This window comes from Rhea pennata, chromosome 3 (assembly GCF_028389875.1).
Source record: "Rhea pennata isolate bPtePen1 chromosome 3, bPtePen1.pri, whole genome shotgun sequence".
Taxonomy (NCBI): domain Eukaryota; kingdom Metazoa; phylum Chordata; class Aves; order Rheiformes; family Rheidae; genus Rhea; species Rhea pennata.
In genome coordinates, this window is record NC_084665.1 from 14071860 (window position 1) to 14086182 (window position 14323).

At 36.9% G+C, this 14323-nt stretch overlaps 1 protein-coding gene across 1 annotated transcript in view; it reads right to left on the reverse strand.

Moving 5' to 3' along the window:
• Positions 1–478: 478 nt before the first annotated feature.
• Positions 479–14323, reverse strand: part of ZC3H6 (zinc finger CCCH-type containing 6) — a 41866-nt gene continuing 28021 nt past the window's right edge. Inside the window, exons 5-12 of the mRNA XM_062571649.1 lie at positions 13995–14116; positions 10588–10704; positions 9006–9119; positions 7629–7736; positions 6589–6842; positions 5498–6018; positions 4996–5232; positions 479–3315 (exon numbers count right to left, since the gene is read on the reverse strand). Coding sequence (XP_062427633.1) covers positions 1814–3315; positions 4996–5232; positions 5498–6018; positions 6589–6842; positions 7629–7736; positions 9006–9119; positions 10588–10704; positions 13995–14116 — 2975 coding nt within the window. The 3' untranslated portion in view covers positions 479–1813. The remainder of the gene's footprint in view (positions 3316–4995; positions 5233–5497; positions 6019–6588; positions 6843–7628; positions 7737–9005; positions 9120–10587; positions 10705–13994; positions 14117–14323) is intronic.

Sequence of the window (14323 nt, forward strand, 5' to 3'; positions counted from 1 at the left end):
CCAAACTTTATCCATTTGAAGTTGTCAGCTCCAGAATTATGTAGGATTAATGTATTACTCCAAAATAGCAACTATGTTTCACATCCGTGATCCAGTTTTTAATTATTTTGAATAAGTGCTACTCAAAATATCCTAAAACTAACATGGTGTTAAATCTGAGAAATTAGGAAGACAAATGGAAATAATTACTGCCTTCAGTGATGTCTCCTCTGGCATGTTCTACAGCAGTAGAATTTATCTGATTCCCTCAGTTCTTCCAAGTTCCGCTCAGCCATGCAAGACAGCTTGCCTTTCTGTCTGGATTACTGCTTGTCTCACAGGCACAAGAGACCAAATGATAAAATCTGTGATAAATGTGCTGCTCAGCTAGAAGCACTACCTGGGCCAAAGAAACAGAAGGTCCACTAAGGAAGAAACTGAATGGAAAAGAGCATTCCAAGTGGGCGGGAATCAAATGACAACTGAGGAGACCGTAAATTTTTATTTTAAATGTAGCTAGCTAGGTATAACTACATTTCCTGTATATAAAAAGCAAGCCAAAAGGCAAAACAAGAAAGGCTTTAAGGACAGTTGTGCTCTGGGCATGCAGCACCTTCAAAAATTAAAGAACATGCATGACATTTCTTATAATGTTTATAATACGAGAACAGTGATGGCTCTCTCCACATCAGAAGTCTGACTGTGAAACCACTTACCAAGCTACCAACCACATCCCAATCCTTTGGGATTCAACACAAGTTTAATTTAAAAACCTGCTACAGTCTGACTGCCAAGTGGTATGAGCAGGTGACTGTACTAAAACACGTTCAAGCCCCTTCATCTATGCTTCAAACACTCCTTATTGCTGTTTCACTAGGCCTAGGGAAATAGCTGTAAACATGTCAATATCACAGTCATTACCAGACTTTAACTGTACCCTTTTTAATTTTTTGTTAAAAATGTCATAAAGACACAATGAATACAAGTACTGCAGTTACATCAATACAAAAAAAGCAATACAAATTAAGCAGCTGAATACAAAAATACATTGAAATACATGAACACCACAATGTAACTTATAGCACTAATCAGAATTGTGTATGCGTGAAAAAATTAAATAAAAACCTTTTTTGTATTAGACAACTTAAGTATTCTCCACTTTAACAGTAACTTTCTTCTAGTTATGTACTGCACAATTTCTTCTATATACAGTATAGAATAAAATACTTTCAAAAGATATGACATTTGTACTCCTCAATATGTGATATAGGTATCTTTTACACTAAGAATATTGACTGCATGAATAAAAACCAATGTCTTACATCAACTGATCTGAAAAGGAGGATCAACATTTTCCTTTTAAATCATTTATGTATATTTCAGTTAGTAGGTTTGGCTTGATGCATCAGACAATCTTTGTCAAACAGTGTCTCTCACAGTAATGTACATAATATTGCTTGTGTCTATACAATCATACAAATGTGGCAATCATATCTAAATGTTGTTTATGAAAGACAGCTCACACATATACAGGTCTTTAGACTTTCTTAATGACGTATTTACAATGAAAGTGCTTTTATCAGCTCTAACACGATACATGTTTTTTCTACATGTCAATTATTAGTCTCCCTGAAATTGGAAAAGTATTATATAGAAAATACCACAGCTTTGCAAACACTATAGCATACTGTATAACTGCATGTGGTTCTGAGATTAGCAGCTGAAAAGTGTTGATAATTATAATTTAAAAATAAATAAAGCAAAGAGGTAAACCAGTTACAAAACAGCAGAAAACTGCAATATTCACAACAGTAAAAAGACTTAAAATCAATTGCTAACAAAATGGTGAAGCAGTTGGATCAAAAGTCTTGAAAACATCTTTTAATGACTTATCATCTGATTCCCCATTTGGATCATTATCCTGTGTTTGATTTACCTGTCCAGGTGGTCTAACCTGCCTTGGATCACTGTACTGTGGTCTGATTAATCCTGATAAAGCTTGGATAGGAAGATTATGCACTGCAGGTGCAGCACTGGAGTGTTTAGCCTGAGATTTACTGGTGCTATTTCCTTTATCTGAAGAGGCTTCTGTTGATCCTTCTGTATTTTTTTCCACATTAGAGGCAGCCTTTTGCAACAATGAATCTTCTGAGAGACTAGGCTCATTTTTACCAGAATTTTTCAAAATACTTTTTTTCTGGTTCTCTCCATTCTCGCCTGAATTAACTGGAGTTGTGTCCAATGATGAGCTGTGATCTCTTGGATCATACAAACTAATACCGCTAAGTATTGATCCAGGAGTTCCCAGTTTGACACCACTTGATGATAACTTGGGTGCATATGGAGGCAGAGTATCTGAGTCAGCTTTAGAAGCTGCAGCTTCTGAGGACTGTGATGAACTGGCAGCAGATCTGCTGAGGCGGGGGTCAAACTTCGGAGGGTGTGAATCCTTTGTGAGTCCATGATGTGCATCTGTACTAGACAGTCTGTGGAGTCTGGGATCAACATTTTTTTGTAAGCGAGGATCTCCTAATTTGCTTGAGCTACTGGCATGCGAGTCTGCAGGCTGATCCAAATAGCCACTCCTACCCGCTAAGTTATTTTTTGCTTTTGCAGCTAGTCTCGGGTCCACTGGCATTGCATTTGGATGGGGATCATTTTTTAAATTCCGCAGTTTATTAAGTCTCTGGTCAGCAATGAGTGGAGGAAGAGGTAAATTAATTGAAGAGACTGGGTCAGGTTTAGGCAAAGGTATTGGGAGCAAGTCTTCAGGAGCCCATACAATATGTTTAGCAAAGTTTGGTTTCATCAGGGTAACATCCATTTTAATGTGGCTGAACTGCCTCAATTGAGATCGGGGATCCCTTAATGTTACTCCAGGTAAAGGTTCCAACGGTATTAGGAAAGCTCGTTCTCTCAATTCTCTTTCTGAATCTTCATCATCATCCTCCATCCCTTTTTGCTTGACTTTAACACCAGTGTGCGCATGATGTAAATCCAGCTTTGCTCCCCCGAGAGATGAGCTGGCATGGCCACCTTCATTAATCTTTAACATTCTGGGATCTCGTGCAAGCCGTGGGTCCAAGGATGCGGATTCTGAAGGCTTTCTGGGGTTTGACCTTGGAGAGGCCCTAAGTCTTGGGTCAGCAGCCTGGGGTCCTGCGCCTTTTTCTTTTGCCAGCCTTGGGTCAGTAGGAATACCAAGCATGTGCTGGTCTGTGGAATGTTGTTGCCGACTCCTAAAATTTTCGCTTTGTTTCTTTAAGGTTTTTAGTATTGATTTAACACTGCTCCCTTCTTCCTCTTCACTACTAGAGTACCAGTTCACATTGTCATCTAAACAAACAAACAAACAAACCAATATATATATATATATATATATATATATATATATACAGGCAAATGATCACTGGGAAATGAGACAAAACATACATTGCTATAAAAGGGTAACTTCTCAATAAAATGGAAATTAGGTCTAATATTAAGCCATAGTTCACTACATTATAACAACCTTGATCTAAAACCAAAAAAAAAAAAAAAAAAATCAGTTTAAATGAAGAACTGAAGTAACAAAAAACCCTGCAGTTAGCTGTGATACTCCAGAACTCTACTGAATTCCCTCCATGTATGTATCTCAATATTAATCTGAGAAAATAACACACTTTCAAACAGTGATTTCTACCTATACTAGTAAAAACAAAAACAAACCACCCCTCACTTACAAAATATTTAAAATCTGAGTCTCAATGAAAGTGATTCGTTATTGTGCAGGAGGAAAAGAGATGGAATCTTATAGTTGCCTTAAAAAAATGGATAGATCACAAATGCTGAATTGCTGCTTCATTATGGTCCAAATCACAAGGTTTTGGGAAGGGGTCAAGATTCAGAAATGGTAATAAGAACATTTAATTTTACAGAATAAACTCCCAATTACCTCTGCAACTTATTGGAAAGCAATATAGTGGAAACCTCATTCATACAGCTGTGTGCTCAGGTCCACATCCTAAACTTATTCAGCCACCGACAGAGACCCTTGGTTTATTTTGGCTCAGTAAATGAGAAATGATGATGAAATGCACTAGAATTACCACTGCCTAATTCACATAATGTTTGCACAGTGCTAGCTGTATCACATAAATATTCAACAAAAGGCAGTGACAGGGTGAAGTTACAAGGAGGCAGCTAAGAGGAATGTTCTTCTGTTATGCTGCTTTGTGAAATTCCTCTATGTTGGAGGACCAGTCACTCCAAAGAACTGGTGAGAATCCTTCAGTAAGGGTAGGTAACTCTGGTTTTCTATGAAGCCTTCAAGGGCTGTGTTTCTGGATCTTGCTCATCATGCAAGTAGAGTAATATTGGTGGTATCATTGTAATCATTTGATACAGCAAATCTCTTTTGGTTACGTAAAAAATGCACTTTGGTCACAGCACAGAAGTACTTCCAGGAACCTCAGAAAAGAGTGCAGCAGGGAGCAGTCCAAGGAACAGACACATTCTGTCCGGCTGAAGCTGATCTGCAGGCTTGCTGCTCTCCATTCTCTACTTTACAGAGACACTCAGTTTAAACCTTGCAAAATTCAGATATTGCAGAGGAAAGATACTGCTCTAGAGAAGAGGAATGTGGAAAAAGATCAAGAGATGCCATGGAATAAACAGAATCTAAGATGATCTTATAGCACTGACAAGTCAGAAATAATAAACTTTTCTGTTTCAATCGGGGATTTTAAGAAATAACTGACTCAACAACAGAATCTTTTAAAAATACAAACTATGCAGAGATTATCTACAGATCTTTCTACTTTGAATGGAAGTGCATTAGCTAACCCCATACTAAAATCCTAGAATAAGCTGGGAAGGAAAGTGAGTATCGACAGCTGAAATCAGTATTTGAATTGGTGGTCATGCACACACAATAATTGTGAATGGTAACACAATGAAAATCCAAACCAATGGATTTGTTCTAGGCTAATATATGGTCAATATGAATGTTTCAAACTGTAACAACATTAATTTTACCTTCTTCTTTGCTCATTGCCCTCTGACCCTGGCTGCTGACAGAGTCTCCATCTTCCTGATGCTTTTGACTAAGTCTTACATAAAGGGCTTTCTGCATTGCTGGAAGAAAATCCGGCACATTAATGGCTGGTTTATGGCCCATTTTACTGATGCAGTCTGACTCACTTCCACCTGTATGTGACTCTTGAGCCATGAGGTGAGCCTGGTGATCTACAAATTCGCCATGCCATGTTCCATCTGCAGTACCAAAAAAAATCTTGTTAGCTGACATCCTATATAAGCCATTACAGCAGAGGAGTTAAAACACAAAACATCTAGATCAAACCAAATTAACTTGAATTATATTACACATGATAAGAAAGCATATACACTGAAGACATTTCAGGAGGAACGGCTTTCTCTCCAAAATTCTTTCAGTGCTCAGCTTTGGGGCTACAATGCCTTAATGCTGCACAACAGCAAAGCATCATGTCAAGGAACAATCACTTTGAGAAGTGCTTACCACCAGAGTTATTAGTTGGCTGGAAGTTATGTACGGCTTGATGAGAATAGTAATTGTCATAGAAATCAGCTGGGTTCTGAATAGGCTCATAATTCATATTCGGCTGTCGTTCACCAGGAATCTGCTGATATTGTGGCCCTGGAGGACAATGATTCTCTCTTGGCATATTCACCATATGTCCTTGAACTCCTGGGGCATTGTAAGATCCACCAAGACCTGGCGGTGTTAGAGGCGGACCACCTTGCTGTGCTTGCATAGGCAGACCAGTCTGATTCTGTGGTCCTAAAAAGCCTGGTGGAACACCCTGCATAGGAGGACTCTGTGGCATTCCTGGGCCTTGAGGCCCAGCGCATGGATGATGTCCAGGAGAACCTGGGTGCATCGGTGGTCCATTGTGTCCTTGTGATATGCCAGGTCCTGGCCCTGGACTTGAACTTGGATTATACATATGCTGAGAATGTGGGTCATTCCCTTGAAATGATGGTCTTGGTGGTGATGTGCTGTTATAGAAGGTTGGAGGCCTGTAGGCAAAAAAAATGGATCAAATTTTGCACCTACATAGATCAGCAGCCTATTATCTATCTCCTCATCTTCCTCCTTCTTACAAATGTCTGTTCCAACTTACTGGATCAAGATTTTCATATAAGTCTGCAAGGAGCAAAATCATTTTCAGCAATATTAACTACCTACATTACAAACACATCCCAACACATAACAGAACACATTTTTTTTCAGTATCAGCACATGGAAAACTGAACATCTGCTGAAACTAACAGTTTTAAACATCCTAAGGCCAACAATCTCCATCAGGAGTCTCCACTGCTTTCAGTCAAGAAAAAGCTAACCCTAAAAGATTCTAGAAGGAGAATGAACCAGAGCTAATGGAGTGAGATTTTAGAAGGTCAAGGCTCAGCAACAGTTGTAATTATTTACTTACTGAATGCTTTCCATAGCAGAAAATAGCCAATATTTGACCCATCATTAACTTAGCAATATACTCAGAAGTAAATGCTTTTGATGGAAATGCAGACAATTGTTCAAATAGCCATGCTTTCTTTTTACGGAAGACTACAGAAAGTACCAAAACTTACTTTTTTCCAATTTTGTGCGCTAAATCCACAGTAGGCTTCACAACTATTTCAAAGAGAGATGGGATTTTCTTATATTCTCCTGAAGGATCTTGAAAATTTTCTGCATCAGACTCAGAAAATGGATATTGCTCTGGTGGGGTTGGCAGAAGTCCAACGCCAGGTGGTGGCTTAGGGAGAGGAACTATGCCACGTTTTCTGAGTTCTTCCAATTCCTTTTCATCTTCATTTTGTGGTTCCTCCTCAGTATTCAAAACCTAGAACAAAAGAATGTAGAAAATCCTTTGTTAAATTTGAAGTGTATGCAATTCAACTTAATTATACTAAAATGAAAGAAGGAAAACTATCTGTTACAAAACTACCACCTATTGATACCAAACTTAGCTGAACTATAAATCCATTATTACTTTTGTCCTAGAGGATATTGATTCAGTAGTCAGGAAGAAAACTTATTTTCTACTAAGGGGTCAGGAAAGGACAATTTTACAAAGGTTCACTTCCTTTGACCAGTAATTTTAGGTAACAAAATTAATTATTCTAAAATTCATGATGTTTTCAGGGTTAAATTTGTGTCACTTTTCTGCTAAGTCTTGTTGCAGAGTAACTGGAGACATACAGGAACATCCCACCTAAGACACAGGTCAGGATTTGACGAATCATTCCTAAGAACCACCTTGTTTGTTTCTACATCCTGTGTGCAATTGTAATTCAGATGCCAATTTAACTTCTAGACAGCTAAAGCTAGGCATAAAGCCACACTTCTTGCTAAAGAGTTCATGAAAATTTCAAAAGAAAGGAGGCAAAAGAAAGTTCATGGGCAGAAACATGAGCTGTGAAAATAGATGAGTCTAATCAGGGAAAGAAAACTGATGGCAAGGAGAATTCACTGCATGGAATCTGGTCACAGACTTGTCGTGCTCAAGGAAAACAGGAACATTTAACATCTTTAGTATTTAGCATCAAAACATCATAGCACGAGGCTCCCACTGAAACTTCCAGCCTAACATTTCAGAAACAGATCTCATTTACAGACTACAAATTACCTTATCCAACAGCTCTTTTGTTTCTGCAGTCAGAGGTGCATGAGAAAATTTGCACTTATCTCCTTGATAGCATTTTGCTCCTGTATGGTAGAACTTGCAAGGGAATTCATGTAAGCAATCTATTAAGGATTTCTAACAAAGGTTGATCCGTAGTTTGCGATACTTAGTAAATTTACAATATTTAGCTTTCAGCTATCCTTCAGTTCCTCCTTGGTACTTAATCTTTCCAAAACAATGTTTTAAGAATTTTGTAAATTAATAACCAACTTACCTCTTAGTTTCATTTAATGTTCTCCCAATTAGCTACATTACTGTGACATTAACATTATTTTTGACTTGATCTTAACATTGTCATTAAAAAGTTGATAGTCTCAACTCTGGAATAAAACACACATCCTTTACAACAAACAACACTAGATCAAGGTTTTTTAAAAAGATATAAACGCATCTAACTCAAAGTTTTTTAATCTTTAAAAATGTTAAAAATCTGAAAACTAAATGAAACCAGTGATTTTATATTATTCTCTTCTCCAGAGTATCCAAACAGAAAAAAGAAAAAAAACTCATTATACTAAATCTACATATCCTCTGGTACTGTCTCTTATGGAAATAATAACCACCATTTAAATCAGTTACAAGTAAATATAGACTTTTAGTCTGGACTTCAGATTTCCTATTTATTTACTTAAAATTAAACCTGATGTAGTTCCAACTACATAAATGTGCACAAAAGAAGAAAAACAATAATGAAAAGTATTTGGGAAAAATCTCATTTGAGACCACATTCTGGTCAATAAAATTAAGGGATGGACTATATGTAAGAATATCTGCTTACTGCAGGTAAGATGGGAACAGAATACTGGAGTGGAAGACCAGAAAGGGAAGAAAATACAGCTCTCAGCATCTTGCGTAGGTATCTATAGCTTAGATATTTCCTTAGTTTACACAAAACAAATTGTCATTGTGCTCTTAAAAATAACTGCAGAAATACTACTGTGATGTTCCAAATTTTCATGTACAATTTAAATCCATCTGTTTTGCAACTTTTCCATCTGACAGACTTGCAAGCCTAACCTAGGTTTTAAGAGTCCAAATATGTATTCTTTGTCACAGACCATCACAGAAGCAGACATATCACAGTATCAGTTTACTTATTGATACATTCATGGCATATGAAGAATTACTTTAAAAAATGAGATAGAATCACATGCACATCTTTGAAAAACACCTTTTCAATCACACATATTACCTGTCTTTAGCTCTACAAGTCATTTTATAACAAATAGGTAAAAAGAAAAAAAAACTAAATGAAAGTCAAATTATTCTAAAATAAAATATAATAAGGTTTTAATTTGAGTATAGTTTTTGTTAAAGGATATTGTGCAAATAAATGCAGTTCTCTCCTTTGGTGCAGTAACCCTGTATGTAAAACTTGCAGATTTCCTTTTTCTTTTCTATCTCTGCATCATGATCAAATTTACACTGCTCTCCCTGTAAATGAGAAAACAATAGAAACATTATCAGTCTGAAATGTCAAATAATTCCATTTCATACTAAAGAGAAACATCCTCCTTAGCTGAATTTAAACTTTTTATCTTTATTAACACAGAATATCATAAGCATGTCCTTGAAAAACAACAAATGGGGGTCTGTCCATAGAGAAACAGTTCCTGAATCTGGATTCAAAAGAATAAATGCTGATGGTCCACACAAAACAAGCTGGTCTTATAGCACCAGTTCTCTTCTCTCTGTCCACCTAGGAAATAGCACTTAAAAAGGCATTAAAAAATTGTTATTAAAATTATTTTTCCAAACAACCAACTGCTATAACTGATCAGAAAACATGACTCTTTTTATAAGGGATTGAGGGAAAACTGGAAGAGTTCAAACAAACTATTAGACCTCTTTAACACAGGAAGAATAAATTCCAAACAATATGATGTTTTATACCAACCACATCATCTTACATATTAGAATTAGTTTTTCGGAAAGGTTTTGTACAATCTTTGTAATTACTTTCAGGAAAATACATACTAAGTGCTCTTACAGCTATTTGTTTTAAAACTGAAGGTGGCAGCAAATACTCATCTTACTGAACATAATGGACGTTAATACTAAAATATATAAAGCCATCAGTACATGCATTGCTTTCAATTTCCCCCTGGTTTGGGAAAAGCATACTAATTTTCACTTTTACTTTCACCATCTGAAAAAGAAACAGAAAATGGTCTATCACTAAATATGCAGAGAAACTAAAAATAAATGATGCACTTGCTTGTCAAGAAGCATGGAGTTTTTCTCAATTGCGTTTTATAACTGACTGGACTATTCTGACATCAGAGCTCCACAGCAGCATAAGCTTCAAAATGAAGCAACAGCAAAATTGTTATGCAAGAGCAGACTGTCTTGCTGGGGCTCTTGCTTGACAGCTAACTGCTCTAAATAGTGTTCTCTTCTTTCTGTTGCCTTCCATTTGCTGGCTGAAGGAAGATGACTTCAATTCTTTTACTCCCCCAATGCCACTTTATTTCAGAGAGATGAATAATTCTGCGTAGTTAAGTGATTCCTTCAATGTTTCAAAATTAGTAGTACCACATAACAAAAAATAAACTAATATATTCAGAAATCATTGCCTACTTACACATTCCATACTTGCAAGATTTGATACATATTTACAAATGATATATTGTCAGCTTACATCAGTACTGTATATACTAATAAGCAAACATAATCATTTTAATATAACTTGTTATCCTTTTAGATTTGTAACATAAAAGGATATTTTTACACAAGCACTTCTGCTGGCATTTATCTATAAACACATAAAACATCAGAAGCCACAAAACACTGAGCTTCATCACGCAAGTTTGCTTTGCATCAGCTGAACTAAAGAAAATGGCACATCTTGTCCTCTTCCTCACAGCAAGAAACAGGATCGAGAGACGCAGAGCATAATTACCTTAATACATCTCCCTTCAAGGAAATATTTACAAATTTGTTTGCCTTTATGTTCCACTGTGTGCTGATTTATGAATTCCTGACTCATATTAACCCATTTCTTCACTGGTTTGCCATCCTGCAAGAAAAATGAACATTCTATTGATGCTTACTTATTAAGTGCAGCTGCAAAATTATTATAGTGTGTTTAATACAATATTTACCCAAAACAGGATTAACTACACCATGATATAAGTTCTTAGTATTATTATACCCACACCCTAAAGTAAAGTAAAATACACATACATTTACTTAGCTATCTTAACATTGGGTCTCATACTCTTTTATAAATGCAACCAAACCAGAAACTTCTTACAATACAACAGGTACAAATTACCAAACGGAGAAAGTATCTAGCACTTCATTTTAATGTGCTCTAAAGCAAGACTGACTCATGGGCACCCAGTAAGCCAATGCCAGCCACTCCCTGATTAAGGGCTCTGCTGCATGCATGCTTTAGTAATTGCCCCTGTGGATGCCATCACCTCCACAGCTCTGATGTAAAATAAATAGCATTCAGTTACATGAGAGCCCAAATACAGCGTTATTTCTGAATGCTTTCTGGAACTCCACAGTGTTAACAGGTTGCGGTCCACAAAAACTCAGCTCTTAATCCTAACCAAGTAACTTGATAAACATGTTGATTAATGCCTAGCATTTTCACCTTAAAGACAAAGATCAGAAAGATGACATCTAGTTCCAGCATTCTTTATTCTGGTCTGAACGCTCCTTCGGTGTCCACCTTCCACTGCCCTTCTTGCCTCAGATTGAGAGAGGGTCACTACACTTGTGACACAACTGCTCCCTCATGTGAGGAGTGGGAAGATTTTAGACATATGCATGAGAATGGCAAACCATTGATGCTTCTGGGAAGAAAGCAGGCAAGCAAGGCTAAGCAGAAACTTAGGTGCTGCAGGTCTTGCTAGCATTCTCTTGGTCCTGAGGAAATTGTGAATTGTCATGGTAGATATGAGCACTTAGGCTCCTGGCTATCTTTACAGCTCCTTCACATGTCTACTGTGATCAAATCCCATGTTATACATATAACCATGTTACCACCAGGCATGTTGTGAAGTTCAGACAAATTAATTTACTTTTGTTATTACTTTAACAAATCTGCAATTGAATAGATAGAAGTATTGCTTGTGGCAGAGTCAGAAGATGAACTTTGATCAGCAGATTTCTGTATTTATCTTAACCACAAGGCAATATTTTGCCGATTCTTTCCCTCTGTGTGCCTCTCATGTAACTATTACGTCCAGATTATCTTTATTCTTCTTTTCCCCCTCATCCGAAGAAAAACAACTTGATTGCTTATAACATATGAAGAAAAAGCACAGAGGAAGCACAACTCAGTCATGATTCATCATGTAAGATTAATTATATACCTACTGAGGGCAAAGATTCTTCACTCTTATGATTTGATTCTCTTGTGGCATCTGCACTTAAGATAAGCTAGAGAAACTGTTGTAAACTCATTTAACTAGAGATAGAAGCAGCTGAGCTGAGTGTCAGTCTCTATATGGTTACTAAGCTTACACTACAAATGGGAGTTTGGAGAAGAGGAGTGAGTGAGAAGCCTGGTCAGAATGGCAGGGTGAGCAGCTTGTCTGGGACAGGTTTTGAGGGGCTCTGCTAGCTAGCGAGGAAGTCAAGGAAGTAGATAACCTTTAGTAAGCTGCTGTATGTGACACACAACAGAGAGTAGAAAAAAACGTCTTATTTGCAACACTTGGTGGTTGCCTACTTATACGATTACAGTGGGAAGTCAGGCTTTTCTGGGTTTCCATTTTTTACAAAAGTCCAGAGGGAATTAACCTCTGAGTAGGAACTTCTGAAATGGAGTGGATGTGGCTCTCCAAAGTAATCACACTGTGAAACATGAGCATCAGTATATCAAGCGTCTGGTCTCATTTTGCTTGGCAAATTAAACAATGTCATAAAACATTAACACTAAGAATTTGATTAGCAGATCTGTGTACACTGAGAAGCAAAATCTCCAAGCTAGAAATACCACTCCTGCATCAGTCGAGATCCATTCTCTAGCCTGAATACATCAAAACTGAGGAAATTGTAGTGCTACAGAAATGAAACTTTGAATCTAATACTTGATCTTCTTCAAGGTTAACACAAATATCATGTTAAAACAATCCCCCAAGTCTTCCTGGGAGCACTGTAAACCAATGACTGTTCTACTCCACAAAGTGCTTGAAACAACAGCTTTACAAAGGTTGAAATGCTCCAACTGTGTCATTCAGATCTCAGGGACTTAATTGTGCAGCTAAGGAATTTTGACATTTAACCCAACATACCAGGGAACTCAGCATCTGTGTTGCAGAATTCATTATTTTGCTGTAGCCAGGAGCCCAGCTTTTTGTTTTCTGTCTTCTAGCCCTGCTGGGACCTGCCTGCAGCTGCCTCTTCGTCTCCACCCTTCCCCACAACTTGGGAGATTTAGCTGGATGACAGGGCATGTTCTACAGAAACAGGAAGGAGGAGTTCTATAAACTAGGCATCGTAACAGATCAAAAGGCTTCCCTTTCCCCTACCACATAGAGGGCAGGGAGAGGAAAATCTGATCTGGACCACCCAGAAGCCCCAGACAGCTAGGCCATCTGGAGAACACAGGGAGAAAAAAAAAAAGAAAAAAAAATTAACATGGCTGAATTATACATTTTAATGAGAAGCCAGCCAGGCAAATTCTTGAATGTAGGAGGCAGGAGAAGCATCAATGTTTTAAGGAGATATATAAACTAACGTTTCCTTAGAATCTTAGCTCATCTGGTATATAGATTTAGATACAGTTTTAATTAAATAATTCTTTGGCCATGGATAGATTTGATCTGTTAATCATCAATTTTTTATTTTTTTCATTTATGTAGCTTACATTTGACTGAAGTGACAAATTTATGAACACAAGTGCTGATACTGAATGTTATGTTTTCTCTATATTTTGTGCAAACAACTATAAAATGAAAACAAAGGTCATATATTACCATTTCCACAGCCAAAGTTATGAAAAAAGTAGTAGAATTTTTCATGATTCAGATGAAAACAAGCAAAAGATGTGAAAATGGCCATTTAACTTGGCCCCCCCCCATCTGAACTAGTAGTAGCAAAATGTCATCTTTCAGAAATAAATTAAAATTCCGTTAAGTTGATTGAAATTAACATCCCATTCAAAACCAAAGCTCATAAACCACTTTCTGCTAGTCATACTCATTTCCAAGAAAAACAAGAAAATGTTGCATTAGTTTAAAAAAAAACTATACAAAACATGAAAAATATGTTTAAATACTTTTCTGTTAAAGCAAAATATCTGGTCATTTGCAAAAAAAACACATTAGGAATTTAACTTAATTCACATACCTCATGAAAGCCATCAGATCCTTTATTGCCTCCTCTTCCCCTTCCACGATCTTTACGCTTCAATTTCTTTTGCATTCCACGTCCTCGACCAACATGGTAATTATTACCCCTTTGAGAAATACCTGAAAAACAGAAAGAAACAGTTCAGATAACTAGTAAGAGGGAAGGTAGAGGATTACTTTCAGGACTATCCTCTCTTTAAATGATGTCAGAAACTATAGAAAATGGCCATCTATTCAAGTGATATCAAATACAGACAAATTTAATGGAAACAAAGTACTTCTTTCTGCAGTCTGAATCCCTAAATATTATCTTGAGTCATGAGTTGG